Source organism: Amphibalanus amphitrite, unplaced genomic scaffold (assembly GCF_019059575.1).
Source record: "Amphibalanus amphitrite isolate SeventyFive unplaced genomic scaffold, NRLGWU_Aamphi_draft 002619F_arrow, whole genome shotgun sequence".
Taxonomy (NCBI): Eukaryota; Metazoa; Arthropoda; class Thecostraca; order Balanomorpha; family Balanidae; genus Amphibalanus; species Amphibalanus amphitrite.
Window position 1 is genome coordinate 1 of NW_024884028.1, and position 26483 is coordinate 26483.

The 26483-nt window shown below is 49.8% G+C and overlaps 1 protein-coding gene and 1 long non-coding RNA gene across 2 annotated transcripts; both read right to left on the reverse strand.

The window, feature by feature from the left end:
* Positions 1 to 2815: 2815 nt before the first annotated feature.
* Positions 2816 to 17792, reverse strand: LOC122377197 (RNA binding protein fox-1 homolog 2-like). Its single transcript, XM_043357157.1, has 8 exons — positions 17764 to 17792; positions 11463 to 11712; positions 10879 to 11049; positions 10001 to 10179; positions 9525 to 9576; positions 8792 to 8997; positions 8060 to 8132; positions 2816 to 3904 (listed from the first exon to the last, which is right to left on the reverse strand). The coding sequence occupies exons 5-8, from the start codon at positions 9558 to 9560 to the stop codon at positions 3860 to 3862; spliced, it is 360 nt and encodes a 119-aa protein (XP_043213092.1). The 5' UTR covers positions 9561 to 9576; positions 10001 to 10179; positions 10879 to 11049; positions 11463 to 11712; positions 17764 to 17792; the 3' UTR covers positions 2816 to 3859.
* A 5523-nt stretch (positions 17793 to 23315) lies between these two features.
* On the reverse strand, positions 23316 to 24944 carry LOC122377199. The gene is made up of 3 exons (XR_006255814.1): positions 24611 to 24944; positions 24078 to 24252; positions 23316 to 23377 (listed from the first exon to the last, which is right to left on the reverse strand). It is a non-coding gene; the product is annotated as an uncharacterized LOC122377199 (long non-coding RNA).
* Positions 24945 to 26483: the final 1539 nt, after the last annotated feature.

Sequence of the window (26483 nt, forward strand, 5' to 3'; positions counted from 1 at the left end):
GATCCGCAACCATTAAGTACAGAAACATTTAGGTTGCAAAAAACGGCACATTTCCATTCACGGGTCGTCTGCGAAGGTCGTAATTGAGGGGTTCATCAACCAGGATATCTTTCTCTAGGTTACAACAATCTCATACACGAGCACAGAGCTTCTCCAACCGTCCGAGGTTGATGGACACGTCACGCTCACCGCTTCCGCTGCTCCCCGGCTGCTGCGCCGTCCCCGCCGGGCACCACGGCCCCGTATCGGGGGAAGCAAGGGGGAAGGGGATACCGCGCGACGTCATGGCGTCATAGCTGAACTGGACAGGCAGATCACTGCCATCTGGTGAGCGGGACGGGAAGCTCAGTTGTGTCGGATGGTCACTAGGGATGGGGGAAGTGGGGTTACAAAATGCGATGCGCGCTTATGTCGCTGTTGAGTGTGACGAATGGCGACATAGGCGGTCCAGGGGGGGGCCACGGGGGCCATGGCCCCCCCTTTGGTGCTGAAAGGTGGGCCATACTATCTTTTGGCCCCACCTTTCAGATCGAACAAAAGTCCTAGAAAATCTTTTCGTATGTTTCATTTTCTTTCTTGCACCATCAAAGAACGTAAATTTCACTCATGAGTGGGCTCAGTTTCGCATTCTGTCAATTTGGCGGTCAGCGTCGCTGGCACCGGTTCACGAGTATGGCCGGATCTTACACGGAATATCAGCGTGGATTTACTTGAGGCTCTCGTAGGCCCAGCAATGGCTGGCATGAGACCCTCTTCGGCAGTGGCGGGTGGGCCCTGCTAAAGGAGATTGGCTCTAAGACACTAAAGTAAGACCTCATGGGTTGGTGCTGTGCACCTCAGAAGCCCGGTGGTGACGCCGTATGCCGGCTTGGTTTCGTGGGATTGGCGTGGGACCTCCGGGGCCTGCATAGAGTTTGCGTGAGCTAGTATGTAATCTCAGAGGCATGTGTGTAATGTGTACACAGTGGCGGTTGCGGGGGGGGGGGGGGCTAACAGCCAATGGGCCCCCATATAGGTGTATGGGGCCCTGGCAATTATTCGATCGTCACAAGGCTCAAAAAACCCACGCCCAGCTATTAATATAGCTCCCACACCGGTCTTTGAGCGTCTTACACTGACCTCTGAGGGAACTTCAGTGGCGTTCAAGCGCCCACGTTGACCGCTAAGAGCCTACATCAACCTCTGAGGCCCCACATCTGGTCTATGAGGGGCCCTAACCGGCCTCAGGGGCCCCAACCGGCGTCTGAGGGTCTCACACCGGTCTCTGGTGGCCTTATTTCTGTCTCTGGTGTTCCAAGACGAACCTTTAGGTGCCAATGAGGGCCCCGCACTGGCTGCTGAAGACCCGATGCCGGCCTCTAAGGGCCTGCATTGGCCTCTGAGGAGGGCCCATCTTGGCCTTTGAGGGCCCTCTGCTGGCCTCTGGGGTCCAACGACGGCTCATGCCGGTCTTTTAGGGCCCCACGCTGACCTCTGAGGGCCCATGTTGGCCTGTAATGAGTAAGGACCCACATTAGCCTCTGAGAGCCCAACTCGGTCTCTGATGGTCTCAAACTACTAGCCTTTGTAGTTTGCAGGCCCTGTACTGGTCTCTTAGGGCCTAAAACTGGCCTCTACGTGAAAACATACATGGGAGGGTTTCTGAAGATCAGAGGGCTCACGCAGTCTCCGGCACAGCCTTACGTTGGTCCTGATCGAGATTACTTTACGTCCTGATGGTCCCGCGCAGATTCCCTCATATTTCGACGTCGGGACCCCATGAGCCGGTGTGGGTCCTGGGGCTGGCAGAGACTGATGAAGTCCTTAGGGCTCAGGGCCAGTCTTTTTAGCAGTAGGACTAGGCAGGTTGAGTGAGCCCCAATAGAGCCGTTGCGAAGCCCCGCGGAGTCACGCGCGGCCCTCAGATGCCAATTTTGAAAGCTCGGAACCTGTGGGGGTCTCCAGAGGTCGGTGTACCTACGCTCTCCCGCCGCCACACAACTAGGTACCTATATGGGTAAATGTCATAGTCTGAAAATGCTCTCTGGGTTTCACATGCTTGTTCAAAGCAAGAGGTATCTGTACTTTTCGGAATTGTTTTATAGTGGTAAGGTCATGAATCCGCGTGCCTGACCTTCCAGTATACCTAATAGGTATACTGGAATACCTATGCTACACCGATCCGCGTCATGGTGCAGTGGCCCGACCGGTGGAAGCACCGTGGGACGGGAAATGGAACTGGTGATTTTGCCTTAAATTGAGCTTAAATATTTCACGTAAGAATGAGATGGACGAAGCATAAGTAATGCCAACTGCGCGGCGCCTCGTGGACGTAAAAAAATAGCCGATCAGCCCCCCCCCCCCCCCTCCGGTGACGGATAAATGTTATGTCCCGCGAGTGTGACTTTGGCCCCCCCTTTTGCTAGCGGCTGCGACCGCCAGTGAATGGCGATCAGGGTGGGACTTTATCTCCGAGAAAATAATCACCCTTTTTGAGATTGAAGACAAAAGCATACTGATTACTGGATACTCCTCCCCTCTCACCCGTCCCTGTCCTCCCCTCTCACCCGCCCCGGTCCTCCCCTCTCACCCGTCCAGATCCTCCTCTCTCACCCGCCCCTGTCCTCCCTCTCACCCGTCTCTGTCCTCCCTCTCACCCGTCTCTGTCCTCCCCTCTCGCCCGTCTCTGTCCTCCCCGATGCACCGTGTCTATCCCTTTAATTGAACAGAGTCGGAAGGAACTGTCTATCGTCCCGAAGTGCCTTCTCTGCTATGGCTCATGTGTCCTCTTTCAACGTGTTTCACCTCTCCTCAGTCACCCAGCAAAAACAAACACAAAATGGCCGTCAACCTGTCCGCGGATGTATTCATGACATTGCACCTACTTTGTACACGGGAGGGCGGCCGTCACCGCGCCGGTCAGTCACCAAACAGCCGATGACGGCCAAATGACGGTCCGATGACAGGCAAATGACGGCCAGATGACGTCATGAGATGGTGTAACTCCAACTAACACAAAATGAGCAGTATCCACCTCGCATCGACTACCCAACCGCCTCCAATTCCCATGTGCGTGCGACGGCGGCGAGGAAAACCCGGCAGACGGTGGGATTCGATCCCGGGATCGCTGCCACAGATCTTATCCAGAGTATTGTACAGGCGTTTTCACATCAATCGACCACTGACGCAGCACCGCGACCTAAACAATGAGACGATGGGGCCACCATAAGTGTTGATCGTCCCCCAAAATCGAGACGAGCGTCCCAGCCGCCCGGTAGCTCAGTCGCGGGCCACGCAGACACCCGAAATTCAACGCACAGCTCCCGAGACAAAATATCCCCAATTTCTGCGAATGTCTTCAGATGCCGTCGGCACTGGCGTTTGGTCTGCCGCAACACTCGTGTAATGACGTCGCGCCGTCTGGCGGCCGGATGACGTCATCGACGCAGTAATATCGGTCCCAGATCTGGGGAATTGCGCGAAAAAAGGCGGAACACAACAGACACGAGACTTATCGAACGCCCAAACGCAGAACGGTGCATACGACATCATGTCAACAGGAGCGAGATTCCTATACACAGGGCATGCAATCAATGCCCTATTGACAGTGAGTTCAAATGCCTGAGCCAACAATGCCTGCCAACAGCGACAGCATTTACTAAAATGTCAATATTCATTGGTGGTAAAATCCCTGCCATGCAATGCAGTTCCACCTGCGGCCGGTAAAATGTCACCAGATTTCAAAGAGAAAACAACACCAGATGCCTCGTTTGTTTCAGCCGATCGCCAGCCGCCACTGGTTTTGTTTCAGCCGATCGCCAGCCGCCACTGGTTTTGTTTCAGCCGATCGCCAGCCGCCAATAGTAGTGGTGAGGTGGTTTTAGTACGGCGCGAACCGGTTGTACGCTCCCCGGTACATACTCGCCTGCCGGCGAAAACGACATACAGCGGTCAGAACATGACAGCGGCAGATGGTCACAGAGCAAGACATGAAACCGGTCAGAACTGGAACACAGACACAAAGACGGAACCAGAGGTGCAGCGGGGGACAGCCCAGGAACTCTGTCAGGTACCAAATATTGCAAATGCCTAGCTTAGCTACCTATCGGATTCAAATCAATCGGTAACTCCATACGATGACCCTTCAGGCAAATCAATGTCCCATTCATAGTCATATATTTACAGGCGTAATATTACATTGTAACTAAATACTGACACATCCGAGTTAATCATGAGGTATACATAAAAGCCACACTGCGTTTTCAGTTTCATTCCGGATAAATAAGGTTTAAACATGGATGTAATAATACTGGATTGGTGTCTTAGCAGTTTCTGGCAACATGGAGCTCAGGCTTGACATATAGCTTACCACTGCCTAACGTTTATTATCTCGCTAGGTGGCAGGCCTGTTCCCAATGCCTATCTAGCTTACCACTACCTAACCATAATTCTCTCGCTAGATGGCAGACCTGATCCTAATGTCGCGGATCCCTGTGTTTATTTCCACGAGACACCAATCCAGTATTATCCCGCACCGTAGACAGTAGCCGGTCACTAGACGCACTAGACGGTCACCATACTGGGCTTCATACTGAATTTTGCATACCAGAATGGATGTTTCGGACTAAAATTATTTTTTTCGCGAAATTTATCTTTGTTGCCCTACTATTTTTCGTAAAACCGAGATATACAAACATCATGATATCAAAAATAATATTGTGAAAATGAAAACCGCCGTATAAAACAAGATAATTGTTGAGATCATGCCTACTAAACTTGGTCCTACCCCCTAATTCAATATACCCTGGACAGTAGCCACGTTTCCATGGCATAAGCTAAGCCGATTTTGAAAAATGGATTTACTCCATCATAGCACTTAAGCATAATGTAAAAATGTAAATACAGGATTAGGTGCTAGCTAAAATCATATGTACGCTCATTTTTTGCATACGGTAAATAGTTTCCGAGAAAAACGCACGTGAAATTTCGCTGAATAGATTTAGACGTGTCATGGAAACGTAGTGAATGTTTACAATTGCTTCACGTGCAAAGAGAGAAAGTTATCAGGTGTCGTGTAACTGAATCGTTAAACGTCTAGACGATTAACAAACTATTAAACGTCTAGACGGTTTACAAACTCTTAAACGTCTAGTAAAACATTCGTCTAGTCTGAAATATGTCTTATTTTTACATCAAATGTATTTTTACCTTTAACCCTCTAATGCCCACACATAGTTCCACGGTTCCTAAAATTAGCACCTTGTGACATATGATTCATTTTGGGTCCCTTGTTCAAATTCTGGAGTCAAATATTTTTTCGCAGTTCAAATTTCGGAAATAAATTTTGTATCAAATATGATACATTGGGCATTCCACTTGGTAATTTTTAGTGGTATCAGACCACACAGAAGGAAGTGAAGACATAGATGAGAAAATATATATTATTAAAAATTTCAGTGATAAAAGTGGCAGTTAAAATGTGTAAAATGCCAACAAGACATCCTTTATTGTGCACTTTTTATCAGAACATTTTCTTAATATTTCATTGGCATCCTTCTTGTATCAAAATGTCCTTTCAGTCGGTGCTTAGGGAACAACGCTAATCATAGGCATCTATTTACGAGTGCCTTCTATTCCTTCAATTTCCACGATACAGCGCGTTGCACTTGTGCAATTTTTTCATAATTCAGACATGTGGGCCGTGCTTCTCAAACGTAGATGCGTTATGCATACTTGATATAGAAATGAAGACATTACAGTTGGCTCGCGGTAAGTGGTTGAAGTGAAGCAGTTCTGATGCAAAATGCTGGACAGCCTGCCGACGGACCGGGATCAATGCCAAAGACGATGTTGGTTTATCTTCATGATAGCCGGACAATCTCGGGTGACTGAAACTCTCAGCCTGTGAATCGTCAGTTAGTACTTTGACTGGTCGATGGTCATGCGGTCCTGATGTCATCGGCGTCAGTATAACAGCCGCGCACTGACCAGTGCAGTAACCGTTGTACGTGTCAGACAACAAAGGTACAGGTAACTGTGCACCGATCGGCAGGAACTTGCACAATATTCATTGACCTCATATGGAGGTGAGCATACGCATTACGCAATGCCGCACTTTAACTTTTATTCTTATGGTCAGTACAAAAGTAGTATCCATGTTTTAGTACCTATAAATCCTTTTTGTTCAGTGGCACTCAGCTACCACAGTTGGCGGTATATGTCAATATATGGCAACAAATGACATACCTGGCAGTGAAAATGCTTGCCAGGTGTCAGGCACCTGCTGGAACCTGGCAGCAGTGCATGGTTACCTACTTCTTATATAGGAAATCAAAGGAACCACGCCCTTCGGTCCGGAGTCTGTCTTCATGGCGAGCCCGTTTAGCCAGCTTCCTCTGAAGATGACGGTATAGTTTTCCACTCCACATTCAATCTCTTACTACTGGGATGAACGGAGGAGATTTGAATAGCAAACAAATTGTGAGTCGTTCTCCAATATGAGTGAAAAATGCTGCTGGCTGCTAATGCAAGTCTTCAGCCATGCCTAGCTAACACATAGACCCACAAGACATAAATAAGCCCGTCCACAACCCCTGTTGGAATATCGAAATTGTGCAAGAGACCGCTGAATCCTCCTGTCCCTAACATCAAGTCTCAATTTTTGGTTTCACGAGTATAAATGCTCGCACGGATGATCGTTCCTTGAAATCAACAAGCTTGTCATCGATAGCATGTCATTCCTAACGTGGTTTTAGAAGATATGGTCTGCTAGTGTCCTGCAGATCAAAAAGTTCACTATTGTCATCGTCAAACAGTTGCAAAACCATATTCCTATGAGCGTTAGAAAAGTCGAGATGTATGAGGCATGTAAGGCCACTCATAGAAAGCTAGATGTTGGAAGATTGACAAGGATGAGAGGCGGCATAAGCGTACCAATATCGTTATGACATTTTAAGTCTGGAGCGAAATAGAGTTATCTGGCGCAAGAGGTGCGAACTTCACAAATTTATGCATCTTGTACCATCGTCATTTGCAATGACTCACAGGCCATTGCAATGCTTATCACCTGAGAAAACTATGGTATTGGCACACCGTATGTTGCAGCGGCGAAAATTTCATAGAAAATATTGGAGTGCTATGCCCACTGTATCATATCTAGCATCCCCAAAAATAGGGGTCCATATCTTTGACCCTGAAAAAGTTGCGATGTTTTGCAACATACTATGATATGTGTTGAACATTTGTCTCACAGTATACCAAGTTTCTTTCCAAATAACTAATTTTTTGTTTTCTAAATGCTTAAATTTACACTTGCATCTCAAATTGATTTTTGGCAAAGGACAAACTGACCCTCTTCAAAATCACCTGGTGGGAAACTGAGAAATCATTACTTAAAAATTTTGCCACCAGGTGGTTGCCAAGACGTACCACTTCTGATACAGCAGGGTTTTCAACAATTTTCACCTCTATGATTAGCAGGCGAATTTTCTGCAAATTGACTTACAGATATGATACCGGGGGCACTAGAGGGTTAAGCGCCCGAAAGATATTGGCGGTACGGTATAAAATTATTAAACCGCTCGTAGGTAGAAAAGTCTTTTAAACGTCTCGCCTATGTTCTACCTACTCGCGGTGTAGTATATATCGACACCTTTTTTAAAACATCTGCTCTCCCGTGAATTTCCGGGAGGCACGAAAGATCTCCTTTTAAAAGTGTCCAATCGTCCGATCCTGATCAAATATGTGTGTTCGTAGGCCTGTTCTGGTATTGCTTTATCTGCCAAGACAGACAAACTTGAGAAAAATCGAGTGATTGTACCTTTTTTGAAGGTCTCTAACCAACTTGTCTGAAATTCACCGGAGAACAAATGTGGGGTTTAAAAAAAGGTGTCGATATTATTTCATCCATGGTTTGAAGGCGTGCTCGATGTCGCTAAATAATCAGCATTCCCACAATATCCAGACATTACTGACGTACTTCAAAACGATGGAAAGTGTCCATGTTCGGACGTCATCTCCACATCGGACAGGTACACGGTACTCGGTACCCCGAGTACCCGTCCATGCACGCGGTACGTACCCCGTATCCGGCGACGGGTCCCACTCCGTGTCCGAGGTACGGATCCGATCCGTACTCCCCAGACGTCGGGATACTGAAACATGCCCGTAAGGGACCGGTCAAAACACAACATTGCGCGGGAGCGTGCAGGAATAGCAAAAGGATGAAATAATGATAGAACGGAAAAAGCTAATTCTCATGTTGATAGGTGACAGTCTCATGTGTTGGCTGGCTGCACGTCAGAAATAACCTCGGTGAAAAAAGCGAATGAGAATTAAGTGAATGGCGCAAATTAAAGCAAGGATCCAGTGGCGGATCCAGGGGGGCAAAATGGGCATTTGCCCCTCCCAAACGGCATAATTTTAACTGCGCCTATGGACGAGGCATGGAAAGAATCGATTAATTGTTATGGTTTGCCCCCCCCCCCCACCCCCCAAAAAACTCTGAGCTGGATCCGCCACTGCCAGGATCAACTAACAGGTTCGCAAAATGCACATCTAAACCCTGCACATCCATGTCTTCTTTGACAACAAAAACGGAAAGTCTGATGAAGACATGTCATAAAAGGCTTCGTAACATTCAGATGAGCATATTTCGAACATATTGGTCCAAATCACCTATCATTGATATCCAACCAAGAGCAGCCATGCTCGCAATCAGCATATACAGGTGGTGGGAAGTAGAATCGAATATCCGGCGGCGTCTCTACAGGCTGAGTACTATCTCCTATCCCCTTCCCGAACTAGCGCTCACCCCAGAGCGGCCAGCTGGGCCAGCTGCGCCTGCTGAGCCGCCGCCCCCGCCGCCAAGCCAGCCGGCTGCTGGGCGGCCAGGGCGGCCGTATAGGCGCGCGCCGCGGCGGCGCTGTAGGCGGCCGCCGAGACGGGCTGGGCCAGAGAGACGGCCGGCCCCTTGAGCAGGGCCGCCTGGGCAGCGGCCGCCGCCGCCGCTGGACCCGACTGGAAGCACGGGAGGACAATGAGTCGTCAGTGAGACGGGACAGGTGACAACTAGATCAGACAGCACCAGCCAAGTCGTAGGGCTGGCTGGTACGGCGAGAGGTTTTAGTTCTGACGCAACAAAAAACAATTAATATACCTTAAATGATACAACTGTCATGCAACATGATGAGCACAACAATTTAACAAGGTATAAATTGTTGTGCAAGGTATAAATAAAGAATAGCCACAACCATGTGTGGAGTGTCTGTTGATGTAATACAAGGTGGGCAGTTAATAGCCGTAGCAACTCATTGGCCATTATTCAATCTACTCAGATCCACCTTAATTACTCGGGTTGTTACTCCCATTCCGGCAACATATTTCGAACCAAAGCCAAACACCACCCGTACGCCATTCAACAGCCACCGGAGCCAACAAAATTAGCTATGTTATACATACGATCTCCACGACCTCTATGTAAGATCTCTATGAACAGAGCTGGTCGATGGTCTTTCCGTCACCAGATGTTCGTTACCACCACCTACCTGGAGCTGAGCTGCCATCGCCGGGTTCGCCATCATCGGGTCGTAGTAAAACCTGAAACAGAACAGAGCCAAACGGTCAGTAGAGGCAGTATATTTATCGCGATAATTGTTGAATCATGATCAAAACCACCTGCAGCTGAACGACAAAGGAGACATCTAACAAACTAAATCCGAACACTAAAACGAGGAGTGAATTCACAACATAGCAAGTATGTGCAGCATGACATTTTATCAAAAATAACTTTTTATAAATGACGTGTTTTTATATCAGCTACTCACAAAATCAAACATTCCCTGCGATAATGTGGCGTCACTACTCAAGATAACAAGTCTGGCATCACTCCGGCTATCTTAACTCGTCCCCACTCACGTTATTACCCCAATCATCGTGTGAGGGCGCATTCCGCATTCGTGGTCAACGCATTCCTCAACCCAAATACACACTCAAAAGGACAAACTCAGACTGAACCACTCACGGCGCGTATCCATGGAGCGCCGAGGCGGCGGCGGCAGCCGTCAGCGGGGTCGGATGACGCGCGAACGGCGCGGCGGCAGCGGCCGGCACCGAGGACACTGAGGGCGTTGTGAAGTGGCGACATTTTAGGACCGTGCAGAGGTTCACTTGTGACGTCTTAGGTCAGTGACCCGACCTGACCTGAAAAGGAAGCTTGTGTCAAACGATCCGGCTTGATTCAAATGTTAGGCGCGCTAAATTTCAGCTCTCTAAGCGCCGGTGTGTCCCGTGGAGTCTCAAAAAACCGTCAGGGAAGCGGCAGCCCCCCCCCCCCTCCCCGGCTGGAAGGGGGAGGGTAAACAGACAGAGCGGCGAGGACTCAACGGCGCTCTGCACCACTTGGACCATTGACGTATGTACAAATAGCCGAGGAAGAGTTACCCGGGCTCTGTGACGCTCCCACCCGACAGTACAGAAACAATCCACAACAGAGCGGGCCGGTTGACCACACCTAATAGTAATGGCAATAAGCAGTGGCCAGCTCTCCGAATGTCGTCGGTCTCAGACGAGATATAAATATACTAACCACAGGATATTAGGGACAAGGTGCATCGGCTTAGTGCCTTTAATCTAATTTGGATGACCCAGCTATGATTAATTATAATGGACTCCTCTATGCATCACAAAGGAAGGCTCTTCAAGTCATGAATTTGAAACCGGAAATAGCAAGCGGCAGTACACCAAAATCAATCACTTTCTATGACACATGATTCCCCCGCCCCAAACAAAATGGTACGTACCCTCATGTACCCTAAAATAATACTGTCATATTTCATTACCCGGGATCAGAATCGATACTGACAAATCCAGCCCTGAATATAACCCCTCTCTGCCTCTGACCGTTGGTCCGCCGACACCGGGCGCGGTGCTCCAGGCTGGACCGTTGATCGGGAAACTCGGTCCGGCACCGTCTGCACCAGCCCCTGTCCTTGTGCACCGTGTGCACGTGCACGATCTGCTCCTGGAGTGCTCCCAGCTGTTGGCCACAGCGCTGGCACGCGTGGCGCCGCTCTGAGGGGACGGTAATACACGGGTCAGGCGGTGGGGGATGTGAATTAGCCGGGAGGGTCCAAACGGGGCACTTTGTGGGGAGGTAATCACTGATCGTTAGCTGACTGATAATAATTGAGTTCCAAAGACTCCGTCCCCTAAATCAAAAAGGCAGGATAGCGGGCGGCAATTTGAGACAGAAAAATGTCACAAGTAGTCTAATATATAGGTAGCAGGTACAAATGTTTAACAAACTACCGCAGATAAGTTGCCTTCCAATGTGTTATACATTGTGCACCGCACATCAATACCTACAGTATGCATCAAATACCAGCAATACGTCTACCCGACTACCCACAACAAACGACACGAATGCGCCCCACACCTGGTGCACTACCGACACACAACACAACTGAGTGACAGTAGACACCGACCGTTGCGGGCGTCGGCCGGTCCGTCCTCCATCGGCGTCGTTGGACGGCCTCGGCCGGTCACAGCCAGTCGGTGCCGATCCCCTCCAGGTGCTCCAGCACCGATCGGCCGTACTGGAGACGGAATCGGGCCGTCTGGACGTGCTGCACCTGCTCCGGCAGTGTGTCGACGTGGCGGTACTCGATGACGGTCGGAGACGCGTCGCTGGAGACGTCTGTTGTCAGGGGTGTCCGTCCAGTCTGACGGCGCCGACTGCGGACCGGGGGGGGGGGGGGGGACACATGAAACCGTGACGCCCCAACCGTGACACACGAAAATGCACTGCCCGGCGGCTGTCCAAGTGCATTCAAGTTTCAGCGCAATCGTCACAGTAACAACCGAATTATTGTAATTGTTACAAAACGGAAGCATTTTCGTTTTGAACGTGGCACGTGCATTGGGAGTCGCCGAAATGTATTGGTAATAATCCAGTACTTGGTGGAAGGGATGCATCTACCCTAAAAAAGACCGCAAGTGAAACTGCCCAGTGGTTTGCTGTGATACAGACCTCCCAGAAGGGTGACCACGGCCGGCCGGCCGCTGATGCTCAGACATTTCTGCTATTCTACGAGAGACTGATTGGCTCGCCCGCTCGTACTAAACTGCAACAACATGACGACGTATTATTTTCAACACCTACTTCTGTTTTCTTAGTGTCCAGTTGTATCATCCGTAAAACGATGTTCGCCCCCCCCCCCCCCTGTACCCTGCCTCCCTCAGCTGGTGCCCTGTCCGGCTCTCTCCGCGCACTCTGCCGCCGCTCCGACGCTCTACCCGCCGTCCTCTCCGTGCGAGGCGAGGGGTATGACCGGGCCGCGTCACCGGATGTGGCGCCTCTGGCAGAGGGCAACGTCTGTCAAGACAGCCTCAGATTCAGATTCACTTTCAGAATCACATTCGGACCCCCTTAGATTTTCATAAAAACTGGTCCATGGGTACAGTTTTGGACGCTGATTCCAATGGTGAAGTCTGTTTTTCGCCACATATTATACTTTGGCCCCTAGAGGCATTCAAAGTTTTTTTTGGGCGAAGGGGACCCCCTTAGATTTTCATAAAAACTGGTCCATGTGTACAGTTTTGGAAGCTGATTCCAACGGTGAAGTCTGTTTTTCGCCACATATTATACTTTGGCCCCTAGAGGCATTCAAAGTTTTTTGGGGGAAGGGGGACCCCCTTAGATTTTCATAAAAACTGGTCCATGGGTACAGTTTTGGACGCTGATTCCAATGGTAAAGTCTGTTTTTCGCCACATATTATACTTTGGCCCCTAGAGGCATTCAAAGTTTTTTTGGGGCGAAGGGGGACCCCCTTAGATTTTCATAAAAACTGGTCCACGTGTACAGTTTTGGACGCTGATTCCAACGGTGAAGTCTGTTTTTCGCCACATATTATACTTTGGCCCCTAGAGGCATTCAAAGTTTTTTTTGGGGAAGGGGGACCCCCTTAGATTTTCATAAAAACTGGTCCATGGGTACAGTTTTGGACGCTGATTCCAACGGTGAAGTCTGTTTTTCGCCACATATTATACTTTGGCCCCTAGAGGCATTCAAAGTTTTTTTTGGGGAACGGGGACCCCCTTAGATTTTCATAAAAACTGATCCATGGGTACAGTTTTGGACGCTGATTCCAATGGTGAGGTCTGTTTTTCGCCACATATTATACTTTGGCCCCTAGAGGCATTCAAAGTTTTTTTGGGGGCGAAGGGGGACCCCCTTAGATTTTCATAAAACTGGTCCATGTGTACAGTTTTGGACGCTGATTCCAACGGTGAAGTCTGTTTTTCGCCACATATTATACTTTGGCCCCTAGAGGCATTCAAAGTTTTTTTGGGGGAAGGGGGACCCCCTTAGATTTTCATAAAAACTGGTCCATGGGTACAGTTTTGGACGCTGATTCCAATGGTGAAAACTGTTTTTCGCCACATATTATACTTTGGCCCCCTAGAGGCATTCAAAGTTTTTTTTGGGCGAAGGGGGACCCCCTTAGATTTTCATAAAAACTGGTCCATGTGTACAGTTTTGGACGCTGATTCCCACGGTGAAGTCTGTTTTTCGCCACATATTATACTTTGGCCCCTAGAGGCATTCAAAGTTTTTTGGGGAAGGGGGACCCCCTTAGATTTTCATAAAAACTGGTCCATGTGTACAGTTTTGGACGCTGACTCCCATGGTGAAGTCTGTTTTTCGCCACATATTATACTTTGCCCCTAGAGGCATTCAGATTCACTTTCAGAATCACATTCGGACCCCCTTAGATTTTCATAAAAACTGGTCCATGGGTACAGTTTTGGACGCTGATTCCAATGGTGAAGTCTGTTTTTCGCCACATATTATACTTTGGACCCTAGAGGCATTCAAAGTTTTTTGGGCGATGGGGGACCCCCTTAGATTTTCATAAAAACTGGTCCATGTGTACAGCTTTGGACGCTGATTCCAACGGTGAAGTCTGTTTTTCGCCACATATTATACTTTGGCCCCTAGAGGCATTCAAAATTTTTTGGGGGAAGGGGGATCCCCTTAGATATTCATAAAAACTGGTCCATGGGTCCAGTTTTGGACGCTGATTCCAATGGTGAAGTCTGCTTTTCGCCACATATTATACTTTGGCCCCTAGAGGCATTCAAAGTTTTTTTTTGGGCGAAGGGGGACCCCCTTAGATTTTCATAAAAACTGGTCCATGTGTACAGTTTTGGACGCTGATTCCAACGGTGAAGTCTGTTTTTCGCCACATATTATACTTTGGCCCCTAGAGGCATTCAAAGTTTTTTGGGCAAGGGGGACCCCCTTAGATTTTCATAAAAACTGGTCCATGTGTACAGTTTTGGACGCTGATTCCCATGGTGAAGTCTGTTTTTCGCCACATATTATACTTTGCCCCTAGAGGCATTCAGATTCACTTTCAGAATCACATTCGGACCCCCTTAGTTTTTCATAAAAACTGGTCCATGGGTACAGTTTTGGACGCTGATTCCAATGGTGAAGTCTGTTTTTCGCCACATATTATACTTTGGCCCCTAGAGGCATTCAAAGTTTTTTGGGGCGAAGGGGGACCCCCTTAGATTTTCATTAAAACTGGTCCATGTGTACAGTTTCGGACGCTGATTCCAATGGTGAAGTCTGTTTTACGCCACATATTATACTTTGGCCCCTAGAGGCATTCAAAGTTTTTTGGGGGGGAAGGGGAACCCCCTTAGATTTTCATAAAAACTGGTCGATGGGTACAGTTTTGGACGCTGATTCCAATGGTGAAGTCTGTTTTTCGCCACATATTATACTTTGGCCCCTAGAGGCATTCAAAGTTTTTTTGGGGGAAGGGGGACCCCCTTAAATTTTCATAAAAACTGGTCCATGTGTACAGTTTCGGACGCTGATTCCAATGACGAAGTCTGTTTTTCGCCACATATTATACTTTGGCCCCTAGAGGCATTCAAAGTTTTTTTGGGGAAGGGGGACCCCCTTAGATTTTCATAAAAACTGGTCCATGTGTACAGTTTTAGACGCTGATTCCAATGTTGAAGTCTGTTCTTCGCCACATATTATACTTTGGCCCCTAGAGGCATTCAAAGTTTTTTTGGGCGAAGGGGGACCCCCTTAGATTTTCATAAAAACTGGTCCATGTGTACAGTTTTGGACGCTGATTCCAACGGTGAAGTCTGTTTTTCGCCACATATTATACTTTGGCCCCTAGAGGCATTCAAAGTTTTTTTGGGGGAAGGGGGACCCCCTTAGATTTTCATAGAAACTGGTACATGGGTACAGTTTTGGACGCTGATTCCAATGGTGAAAACTGTTTTTCGCCACATATTATACTTTGGCCCCTAGAGGCATTCAAAGTTTTTTTTGGGCGAAGGGGGACCCCCTTAGATTTTCATAAAAACTGGTCCATGTGTACAGTTTTGAACGCTGATTCCCACGGTGAAGTCTGTTTTTCGCCACATATTATACTTTGCCCCTAGAGGCATTCAGATTCACTTTCAGAATCACATTCGGACCCCCTTAGATTTTCATAAAAACTGGTCCATGGGTACAGTTTTGGACGCTGATTCCAATGGTGAAGTCTGTTTTTCGCCACATATTATACTTTGGACCCTAGAGGCATTCAAAGTTTTTTGGGGCGATGGGGGACCCCCTTAGATTTTCATAAAAACTGGTCCATGTGTACAGTTTTAGACGCTGATTCCATTGTTGAAGTCTGTTCTTCGCCACATATTATACTTTGGCCCCTAGAGGCATTCAAAGTTTTTTTGGGGAAGGGGGACCCCCTTAGATTTTTATAAAAACTGGTCCATGTGTACAGTTTCGGACGCTGATTCCAATGGTGAAGTCTGTTCTTCGCCACATATTATACTTTGGCCCCTAGAGGCATCCAAAGTTTCTAAAGGGAAAGGGGGACCCCTCAGATTTTCAAAAAAACTGGTCCATGGGTCCAGTTTTGGACGCTGATTCCAATGGTGAAGTCTGTTTTTCGCCACATATTGATTTTTATAAAAACCCAAAAAAACTTTGAATTCCTCTAGGGGTCAAAGTATAATATGTGGCGGAAAACAGACTTCACCGTTGGAATCAGCGTCCAAAACTGTACACATGGACCAGTTTTTATGAAAATCTAAGGGGGTCCCCCTTCGCCCCAAAAAACTTTGAATGCCTCTAGGGGCCAAAGTATAATATGTGGCGAAAAACAGACTTCACCATTGGAATCAGCGTCCAAAACTGTACCCATGGACCAGTTTTTATGAAAATCTAAGGGGGTCCCCCTTCGCCCAAAAAAACTTTGAATGCCTCTAGGGGCCAAAGTATAATATGTGGCGAAAAACAGACTTCACCATTGGAATCAGCGTCCAAAACTGTACCCATGGACCAGTTTTTATGAAAATCTAAGGGGGTCCCCCTTCCCCAAAAAAACTTTGAATGCCTCTAGGGGCCAAAGTATAATATGTGGCGAAAAACAGACTTCACCGTTGGAATCAGCGTCCAAAACTGTACACATGGACCAGTTTTTATGAAAATCTAAGGGGGTCCCCCTTCGCCCAAAAAAAACTTTGAATGCCTCTAGGGGCCAAAGTATAATATGTGGCGAAAAACAGACTTCACCATTGGAATCAGCGTCCAAAACTGTACCCATGGACCAGTTTTTATGAAAATCTAAGGGGGTCCGAATGTGATTCTGAAAGTGAATCTGAATCTGAGGCTGTCTTGACAGACGTCAGAGGGCAGCCGTACCGAGCTCTGCAGACATTCTGAAGAGAGAGAGAGAGAGAGAGAGAGAGAGAGAGAGAGAGAGAGAGAGAGAGAGAGAGAGAGAGAGAGAGAGAGAGAGAGAGAGAGAAGAGAGAGAGAGAGAAGAGAGAGAGAGAAGAGAGAGAGAGAAGAGAGAGAGAGAAGAGAGAGAGAAGAGAGAGAGAGAAGAGAGAGAGAAGAGAGAGAGAAGAGAGAGAGAGAGAAGAGAGAGAGAAGAGAGAGAGAAGAGAGAGAGAAGAGAGAGAGAGAGAAGAGAGAGAGAGAGAAGAGAGAGAGAGAGAAGAGAGAGAGAGAAGAGAGAGAGAGAGAGAGAGAGAGAGAGGGAGAGAGAGAGAGAGAGAGAGAGAGAGAGAGAGAGAGAGAGAGGAGAGAGAGAGAGAGAGAGAGAGAGAGAGAGAGAGAGAGAGAGGAGAGAGAGAGATATATGTCTCAACTGGAGCACGATCAACAGAGACGGGTATGGAAGGGGGGGGGAGGGAGAGAGAGAGAGAGAGAGAGAGAGAGAGAGAGAGAGAGAGAGAGAGAGAGAGAGAGAGAGAGAGAGAGAGAGAGAGAGAGAGAGAGAGAGAGAGAGAGAGAGAGAGAGACAGAGAGACAGAGAGAGAGAGAGAGAGAGACTCATCACCGACCGCTAGTGGTTGACAAACCAGCAGGTGCTCCGATTAAAATCGACAGGTGAATGTCACAACTCGTCATTGATGGACAAGCCGGGGTTATGTTTTGAATTAAAAAATAATGCAATCGTCGAACCCCAGATCGTGTAACAGCACGATATTGACCAAAACGACGCAAAGCATTTTATCTAAATGAGTTATATTCCTCACGCCTCACAATTAGCAGCAAAATCGGCACAACCTCTTCCGCAGAACAGACGAGGCTATTACAGACACCTACTCGCTCTCCATAAATCCTAAACTTGATTTCTCAGCCCCACCCTTTTTTCATAAGCCGCTCCAATCCAGAGTGGTCATTGTTTATCCACCAGGGCCTGAACAACAGCTAACCACCCCGCCCCCTCCTGACGTACCGATCGTCTCGAGTTGGAGCTGCACCTCTGGCAGCACCTGTCCGGCTGCAGGGTTCTGTAAACGGCACTTTATTGCAACGTGGTTTTGACATATTTCGGGCCACCGTACAATTGACGCTCGCAAGAAAAATATCTCCTTCGACATTTGTAAGCAACAGAATCACGACAGTAGCTACCAAATGACGTCAAAAGGAAGGTTATGCAGTTCATGAGGATTGCACCAGACTCCGGCTGGGGCCGGGACAGTGCAGATAGAGCGTCCGGCCGCTGGCGCCGGGACCGCTGTCCGCTAAGGTGACCCCTGTCTATCTAAACTAACAATCGCCCTTCCCTGCGGCCCGATGCTGTGAGACGTCAGCACAGGCTTGATATCAAAGTAAGCACAGCTAAAACTTTGTATGCTCGATTTGGTATTCCGGGCCGTTCGGTTTCAGCTCATTCAGGGGAGAGGGGATGGGGAGACATTGGGCTGGCGGACCACCGACGGTGCGTCGCAGTGGCGGGGACCACCCGGTGGGACGCCAGTGTGCCGGTGGGACAAACCACCCATGTGATAAACCACCCATTACTGTCGAATGTGGTGCTCTCGCTAATATCTGTTATTTCTGTTTCGTCCTCAGGTGCACACTCATATCGGTCGAATTTAGTTGAATAAAACCATTGCATTCATACTACAACTTTTGGTACCACAATTTATTCAACTAAATTCATGACAAGACATGGAGAGGATCGCCAGACCAGACAAGTTCGACGTCCCTCCAAACGATCCTCAAGCTCACAAGAAATGGAAGCTCTGGCTCCGAGGATTTAAGTACTTCTTGACGACTATCGAAAGTCACAATCCTGACAAGCTCGAACTACTCTTCCTCCATATCGGACCAGAAGTCGTGGACGTGATTCAAGACTGTCAGACGTACGATGCAGCCCTGAAGCAACTCGACGCTGCATATCTGAAGACGCCAAACGAAATCTATGCGCGGCACCTGCTGTCAACGAGGCACCAAAAGCCAGAAGAAAACATCGACGAGTTCCTTCTGGCCTTGAACAACCTGGCGGGTGACTGTAACTTCGCCGCCGTCACAGCCATAGAGCATCGCGCGGCATTCGTGCGCGATGCCTTTATCAGGGGCCTGAGAAACGCCAGCATGAGAACCAGACTACTGGAAAACCAGACTCTGACCCTAGACCAAGCGGTCCAACAAGCGCGGTCACTGGAGCAAGCCGCACGAAACGCGGAATCCTACCTGTCCCCGACGGTACGGGTCGATCCGGTCGCAGCCTCCGCCGCATCTCCAACTGCAGACGCTTACGTAGCTGCAGCCTCACAATCTCCGTGTTTCTTCTGCGGACTAAAACGCCACCCACGAGCAGCCTGTCCTGCAAGAAACTCAACCTGTGGGAAGTGCGGCAAATCCGGACATTGGCAGAAGGTGTGCCGCTCCAAGTCGGTGGCTAACGCGTCGGCCGTACAGGAGGAGTACGAGTCCTACCCCGAAGAACCTCGCCAGCCGGAGCTCTCGCCCACGCTCGCAGCCTCAAGCTCTGCCGCCGCTACTCACGCGCCAGCAACAGTGAGCGCGAGAGTCAACGGGCGTCAGGTTACAGCTCTCATCGACACAGGGAGCTCTGACAACTTCATCAGCGCAAAGCTCGTCCCCGCACTCGGCATGAGGGTGCAGCCACGATCGTCTAAAGTCTCCATGGCATCGTCCAGTCTCTCAACACAGGTGCGAGGATACTGCGTGTCAACCGTGACCGTTGACGATCGAGAGTACCAGGAGGTCGAACTGTCCATCCTCCCGGATCTCTGCACGGACGTCATTCTCGGCATGCCGTTCCTCCGAAGACACGAGGGTGTAACCCTGGAGCTCGGTGGCGACGAACCCGAGCTCAGTATCTGCAATCTCGCGCAGATGAAAGTCAGTCAGGCGGCATCCCCGAGGCTCTTCAGCAACCTCACCCCCGACTGCCATCCCATCGCGACCAGAGCACGACACTTCAGCCATGTGGACGAGAAGTTCATCGAGAACGAAGTTCAACGTCTGCTAAACGAGGGCGTCATCGAGCCAAGTCGCTCACCCTGGCGTGCCCAAGTTGTCGTCACACACACGGAGAACAAGAAGAAAAGGATGGTCGTTGACTTCTCTCAGACTATCAACAGATTCACTGAACTGGACGCGTATCCTCTGCCGAACATCGGCGAGCTCGTCAACAAGATCGGGAAAAACAGCTTCTTCAGCGTCCTCGACCTCTCCAGCGCCTACTACCAAATCGAGATCGACGCATCTGAGAGACCCTACACAGCGTTCCAAGCGGCAGGAAAGCTGTACCAATTCAAGCGAATCCCCATGGGGGTGACGAACGGCGCAGCCGCCTTCCAGCGCGTCATGAATGACATCATCGCGGCCAACAACCTGAAGGAGACCTATGCTTATCTGGACGACCTGACCATCTATGGCCAGACGAGGGAGGAGCACGATGAGAACCTCCGGCGCTTCTGGGAGGTTGCCGATGCGCTCCACCTCACGCTGAACAGAAGCAAGTGCAAGATCGGCCTGGAGACGGTGAATATCCTCGGGTATTCCATCCAGCGAGGCCAGCTGAGACCGGACCCCGAACGACTGCGTCCACTTCAAGAGCTGCCGGAACCTCGCGACAAGAAGTCTCTGCAACGGCTCATCGGCCTGTTCGCGTACTACGCCAGATGGATCCCCTCATACTCTGAGAAGATCCGTCCCCTCATCTCTGCATCGTCGTTCCCTCTGAATCCCGACTGCAGAGCGGCTATCCAGCAGCTGAAGAAGGACATCTCACAAGCGGTCGTCGCCGTCATCAGAGATGACGCCCCATTCACCATCGAAACAGACGCTTCCGACGAAGCCATCGCAGCGACTCTTACCCAAGACGAGCGTCCTGTGGCCTTCTTCTCACGCACTCTGAACGAAGCCGAGAAGCGTCACAACATCGTCGAAAAGGAGGCCTACGCCATCGTGGAGTCTATCAGAAAGTGGAGGCACTTCCTAACCCACCACTTCAACCTGCTCACTGACCAAAGAAGCGTGAGTTTCATGTTCGACAACAAAGTGTCGAGCAAGATCAAGAATGAAAAGATTCTACGCTGGAGAATCGAGCTCTCACCACTCTCGTACACCATCAAGTACCGACCAGGACGAGAAAACATCCCTGCTGATACGTTCAGCCGCGCCCACTGCGCAGCCGCCTCACATCCGGCCCTGGAGCAGCTGCACGAGTCTCTCGTTCACCCCGGAGTAACGAGGTTGCTGCACTTCGTGCGCAGCAAGAATCTGCCCTACTCCGTGGATGACGTGCGCCGCGTCACCTCCAACTGCCCGGTCTGCTGTCGATGTAAGCCGAACTTCTTCAGGGCCACCTCCGCGAAGCTGGTGAAGGCTACATCTCCATTCGAAAGAATCAACGTGGACTTCAAAGGTCCCCTACCCCCAAGTCCGAACGGCAACCAGTACATCCTCACTATGATCGATGAGTTCTCTCGGTTCCCGTTCGCCTATCCGTGCCGGGACATGACAACCGCCACCGTGATCAAATGCCTCACTCATCTCTTCTCCATCTTCGGGATGCCGGCATACGTGCACTCCGACCGCGGTTCAGCTTTCATGTCAGCTGAGCTTCGATCCTTCCTGACAGGACTGGGGATCGCCACGAGTCGCACGACACCGTACCACCCCGAAGGCAACTCACAATGTGAGCGGCTTAACGGCACCATCTGGCGTGCCGTTCAACTCGCTATGGAGAGCAAGAAGTTGAGCAGAGGACAATGGGACGCCGTCCTGCCTGACGTCTTGCATTCTATCCGGTCTCTGTTGTGCACAGCAACAAATGCCACCCCACACGAAAGGATGTTCTGTTTCCAGCGGCGGTCTGCGACGGGAGCTTCTCTACCGTCCTGGCTCCTCAACCCCGGGCAGGTTCTCTTGAAGAAATACGTCCGCGGAAAGCTTGACCTACCAGTTGAGCCAGTCGAACTCCTGGAGGCGAACCCGCACTACGCTTTCGTGCGCTATCCCGGCGGCAAGGTCGACACGGTCTCTGTGCGAGATCTCGCCCCCGGCGGTTGTACACAGCAACAAGGAAACGAGAAGGGAGAGGAAGCGGGCGAGCCGGGGTCTCCGGGCATCCGTTCGGAGCCCTCGAGCACGCCGCTCTCGAGCCGCCAGTCCCCGGTGCCCTCAAGTGCGCCGCCATCGTACGAGTCAGAAGCGGTCCCGGGACCCTCAAGCGCGCCGCCACCGAGCGAGCCAGAACCGGCGACCGAAGTGCGTCGGTCTAACCGGACAAGGAAGCCAGTGGTGCGCCTTAACATATAAGAGCGTGTACTGAGGCGCTCATCGAAGCCAGACGTGCGCCTTAGCTTATGCAAACGTGTACAAAGACGCCTGTTGCGTTGTTCGTTACATAGCTGCTCGATTTCTGCCTACTCTGTCTTTTGTTCGTTACATTGCTACTCGATTTCTGCCTACTCGTGTCTTTAACACAGCGGGGGAAAATGTGATAAACCACCCATTACTGTCGAATGTGGTGCTCTCGCTAATATCTGTTATTTCTGTTTCGTCCTCAGGTGCACACTCATATCGGTCGAATTTAGTTGAATAAAACCATTGTATTCATACTACAACTTTTGGTACCACAACCCACCCACTCAAACGGCCAGTCCGTGGGGCCGTATACCCCTAGTGGAGGACCCGGAACGGCCGGACATAGAGTGGCGTGGCCGTGCACACAAACAGTGTGAGTTGTGAACAAGAATAATGGACAGGTACTGAGGACGTAGAGGGTCGGTATGGAGCAGAGATAACACCGTTGGAGTCTTTTCCAAATTTTATAACCCATCTGATCTGCTTCCCAGGATCACGACGCCCTCTTCCTTTGATCATTCTCAACGCATGAGATCACGTTATGATGGAACCCAACTGCAGTGACTTGCATAAAAAGATAAAAAATAAATTCGAGATTAACCTTATAGGGGGGTCAAACGGACCACTCCCAATCGTTCTTTTTTCGCGAATAACTCGCGTAAAAAGCAGCCGATCGCGACGAAACTTTCGGTTACCTGGAGTTGATCAATTTTAAGCCTATCCTGACATATTCATGCCCCTGACCCCAATGACCTTTGACCTGTAGTTTGTACTTTCGGATTGTAAAATTTATTCTATGAAACATATTTGTACAATCGAAAGTACAAACCCACAAACTACAACTACAATTCTACAATTCCAGGCTTTATGAAAAAGGACACATTTGTTGAGTTCATATGAAATGACCCATATAGAGAAGTCTTCTCTATAAATAGAAAAGTCTGTGGCACACCAGATACAAGTCAAATCTGGAAAAGGTCGACACCTCCCGCCCCCGTCACAACCCTTCAACTCCTCAACCTCCGGCCATTTGTTCACTCACGGCGCGTATCCATGGAGCGCCGAGGCGGCGGCGGCGGCGGTCGGTGGGGTCGGATGACGCACGAACGGCGCGGCGGCAGCGGCCGGCACCGAGGACACTGAGGGCGTTGTGAAGTGGCGACATTTTAGGACCGTGCAGAGGTTCACTTGTGACGTCTTAGGTCAGTGACCCACCTGACCTGAAAATGAAGTTTGTGTCAAACGATCCGGCTTGAATCAAATGTTAGGCGCGCTAAATTTCAGCTCTCTATCGCCGGTGCGTCCCGTGAAGTCCTGAAAAACCGTCAGGGGAGTGCCCCCCCCCCCCACCCACTCTCCCTTCCTGCTGACGAGGGTTAACAGTAATTAACAGACAGTGCGGTGAAACCTCAACGGAGCTAGTGCAGCACTCGGACAATTGACATGCAAATAACAGAGGAAGAGTTACCCGGGCGCTGGAACGCTCCCACCCGACCGTATAGAAACAATCCACAGCAGAGCGGGCCGGTTGACCACACCTAATGGCAATAAGCAATGGCGAGCTCTCCGAATGTCGTCAGCCTCTGGGACAATGTACCAACCATAGCACAACGGACAAGCTGTTGCATCAGATTAGTACTTTTATTTAATTCAGCATTAATAACCCATCTATGATTAATTGTAATGGGCTGCTCCATGCACCACAAAAGAAGCCTGTTCAAAACATGAATTTCAAATGGAAAATAAAAAGTCAGTACACCAAAATCAATCACGTTCTATATGACAGATGACTTCCCCCTCCCCACAACATGGGACGTACCCTCATGTACCCTGAAATAATGCCGACATATCTAATGAACCGAGACCCGGGATCGATACTGACCAATCCCACCCTGAATATAACCCCTCTCTGCCTCTGACCGTTGGTCCGCCGACACCGGGCGCGGTGCTCCAGGCTGGACCGTTGATCGGGAAACTCGGTCCGGCACCGTCTGTACCAGCCCCTGTCCTTGTGCACCGTGTGCACGTGCACGATCTGCTCCTGGAGTGCTCGGCCAGCTGCTGGCCACAGCGCTGGCACGCGCATGGCGCCGCTCTGAGGGGACGGTAATACACGGGTCAGGCGGTGGGTGATGGGAATTAGCCGGGAGGGTCCAAACGGGGCGCTTTGTGGGGAGGTAATCACTGATCGGTAGGTGACTGATAATAATTGAGTTCCAAAGACTCCGTCCACTAAATCAAAAGGTAGGATATCGGGCGGCAAATTGAGACGGAAACATGTCACAAGTAGACTGATATATAGGCATAAATATTTTACAAAGTACCGCACATAAGTTGCCCTGCAATGTGTTACACATTATGCAACCCGACTACCCACAACAAACGACACGAATACGCCCCACACCTGGTGCACTACCGACCCACAACACAACTGAGTGACAGTAGACACCGACCGTTGCGGGCGTCGGCCGGTCCATCCTCCATCGGCGTCGTTGGACGGCCTCGGCCGGTCACAGCCAGTCGGTGCCGATCCCCTCCAGGTGCTCCAGCACCGATCGGCCGTACTGGAGACGGAATCGGGCCGTCTGGACGTGCTGCACCTGCTCCGGCAGTGTGTCGACGTGGCGGTACTCGATGACGGTCGGAGACGCGTCGCTGGAGACGTCTGTTGTCGGGGGTGTCCGTCGAGTCTGACGGCGCCGACTGCGGACCGGGGGGGGGGGGGGCACATGAAACCGTGACATCCCAACCGTGACACACGGAAATGCACTGACCGGCGGGTGTCCAAGTGCATTCCAAGTTTCAGCGCCATCGGCCCAGTAACAACCGAATTATTGTAATTGTTACAAAACTAAAGCATCAATGCTCCCAGCTGATATAAACGTATACCTCCATCACTATCATGGTTGGTAGAAATGTTATCTGTAGGCACGGATGATAGATACGTCTAATCCATGCTATAGTTGTGTCTTATCTATAATGCTGTAGGCGCACAATGTATTTGTACAGTCTTTCTTGAAAGTATCGCGTATCGTTGCGGTGGATTAATCAAGTCTGACCGAGGAAGGGCTGCTAGATTTGAGAGTTACCGAGCCAATTGACCTGGGGGATGGATGCGGATGTCCATTGGGTCAGTGACTCTCAAATTTAGCAGCCCTTCCTCGGTCGGGCTTGATGGATCCACCGCACCGATGCGCGGTACTTTCAAGCGCGACCGTTCTAGCAGACTACATATAGGCACTGCGGGCGTTTTACAGTGGCGGTCTGGGTCATTAGATGACGTGACATAACATATGTATGACATATGGAGATGGCCGCTGCAAGAAGTGGTTATAATAGGACAGTTAGTCTTGGAAGTACCGCGCAATGGTGCAGTGCATCCATCAAGCCTGACAGAGAAACGGCTCCTGATTTGAGGATCACCTAACCAATGGGCATCGTCACCCAGCCCCCAGCTCAATTGATTCGGTGACTCAAATCTAGCAGACCTTCCTCGGTCGGGATTGATGGATCCACTGCAACGATGCCCAATACGAAACTTGTGCAGATAGCTGCGAACGCTCCGAAACTAAGTGGCTGATAGTACCGCCACTAAAGTGCACTTATCAAAACTGATTCAGTGTGGATCAAGGCTTGGCGCTGAACAGTGGTCGCAGGCGACAGATGTGCAGTGGCAGTTGTTTTACGTTCAGACTTTCGTTTAGTTTTACGCTGATTGTGGCTGCAGACCATTGATGGTGGTCACAGCGGCAATTGCTGATCCGTGAAACAGTGAGTATGGTTTTGAATATAAACTTCATACGTGGTAGATATGCCGTTATTTGGTGCCTACCTATGCGTCTCGGTAGGTATCTTGGTTAAGCAGGAAAGCGTACTAGTGCCGACCACTGTAGTAGCTACAGCCTTACGCTGCCAGTGCTCTCTAGCCCATGATTTCTTTTGAAGGCATGCCCATTTTTCTTTTGTCAATACGGGAGGAAAGGTGCCGGAAGATGATGAAAGTGAGTTTGTTGGTTTGAGAGAAATCAAGTGAACCATTTTTTCCTTTGGGCTTCTCGTGCTGTGAAGCCTCTTGCTCTAGTTACCTAAGCAGTCGACCTACCTTTTAGTTGATTTCTTCACTGGGCATTCGTGCGCTTATTTAGGGACGTGATTTTTTTTCTTATTAACGTAAGTTTTCCTCGTATAGCTGCATTAGGCACCTCTTATAATAGAGAATGTCTCAAGTTGGACCTAATCATTTACTTCACCCGCTGCTTAGTGTATTTTCAGTGAGATGTGACGGCTTGTTTATTGGTTTCACGTGGCAGGCGTACAGCGTTGACC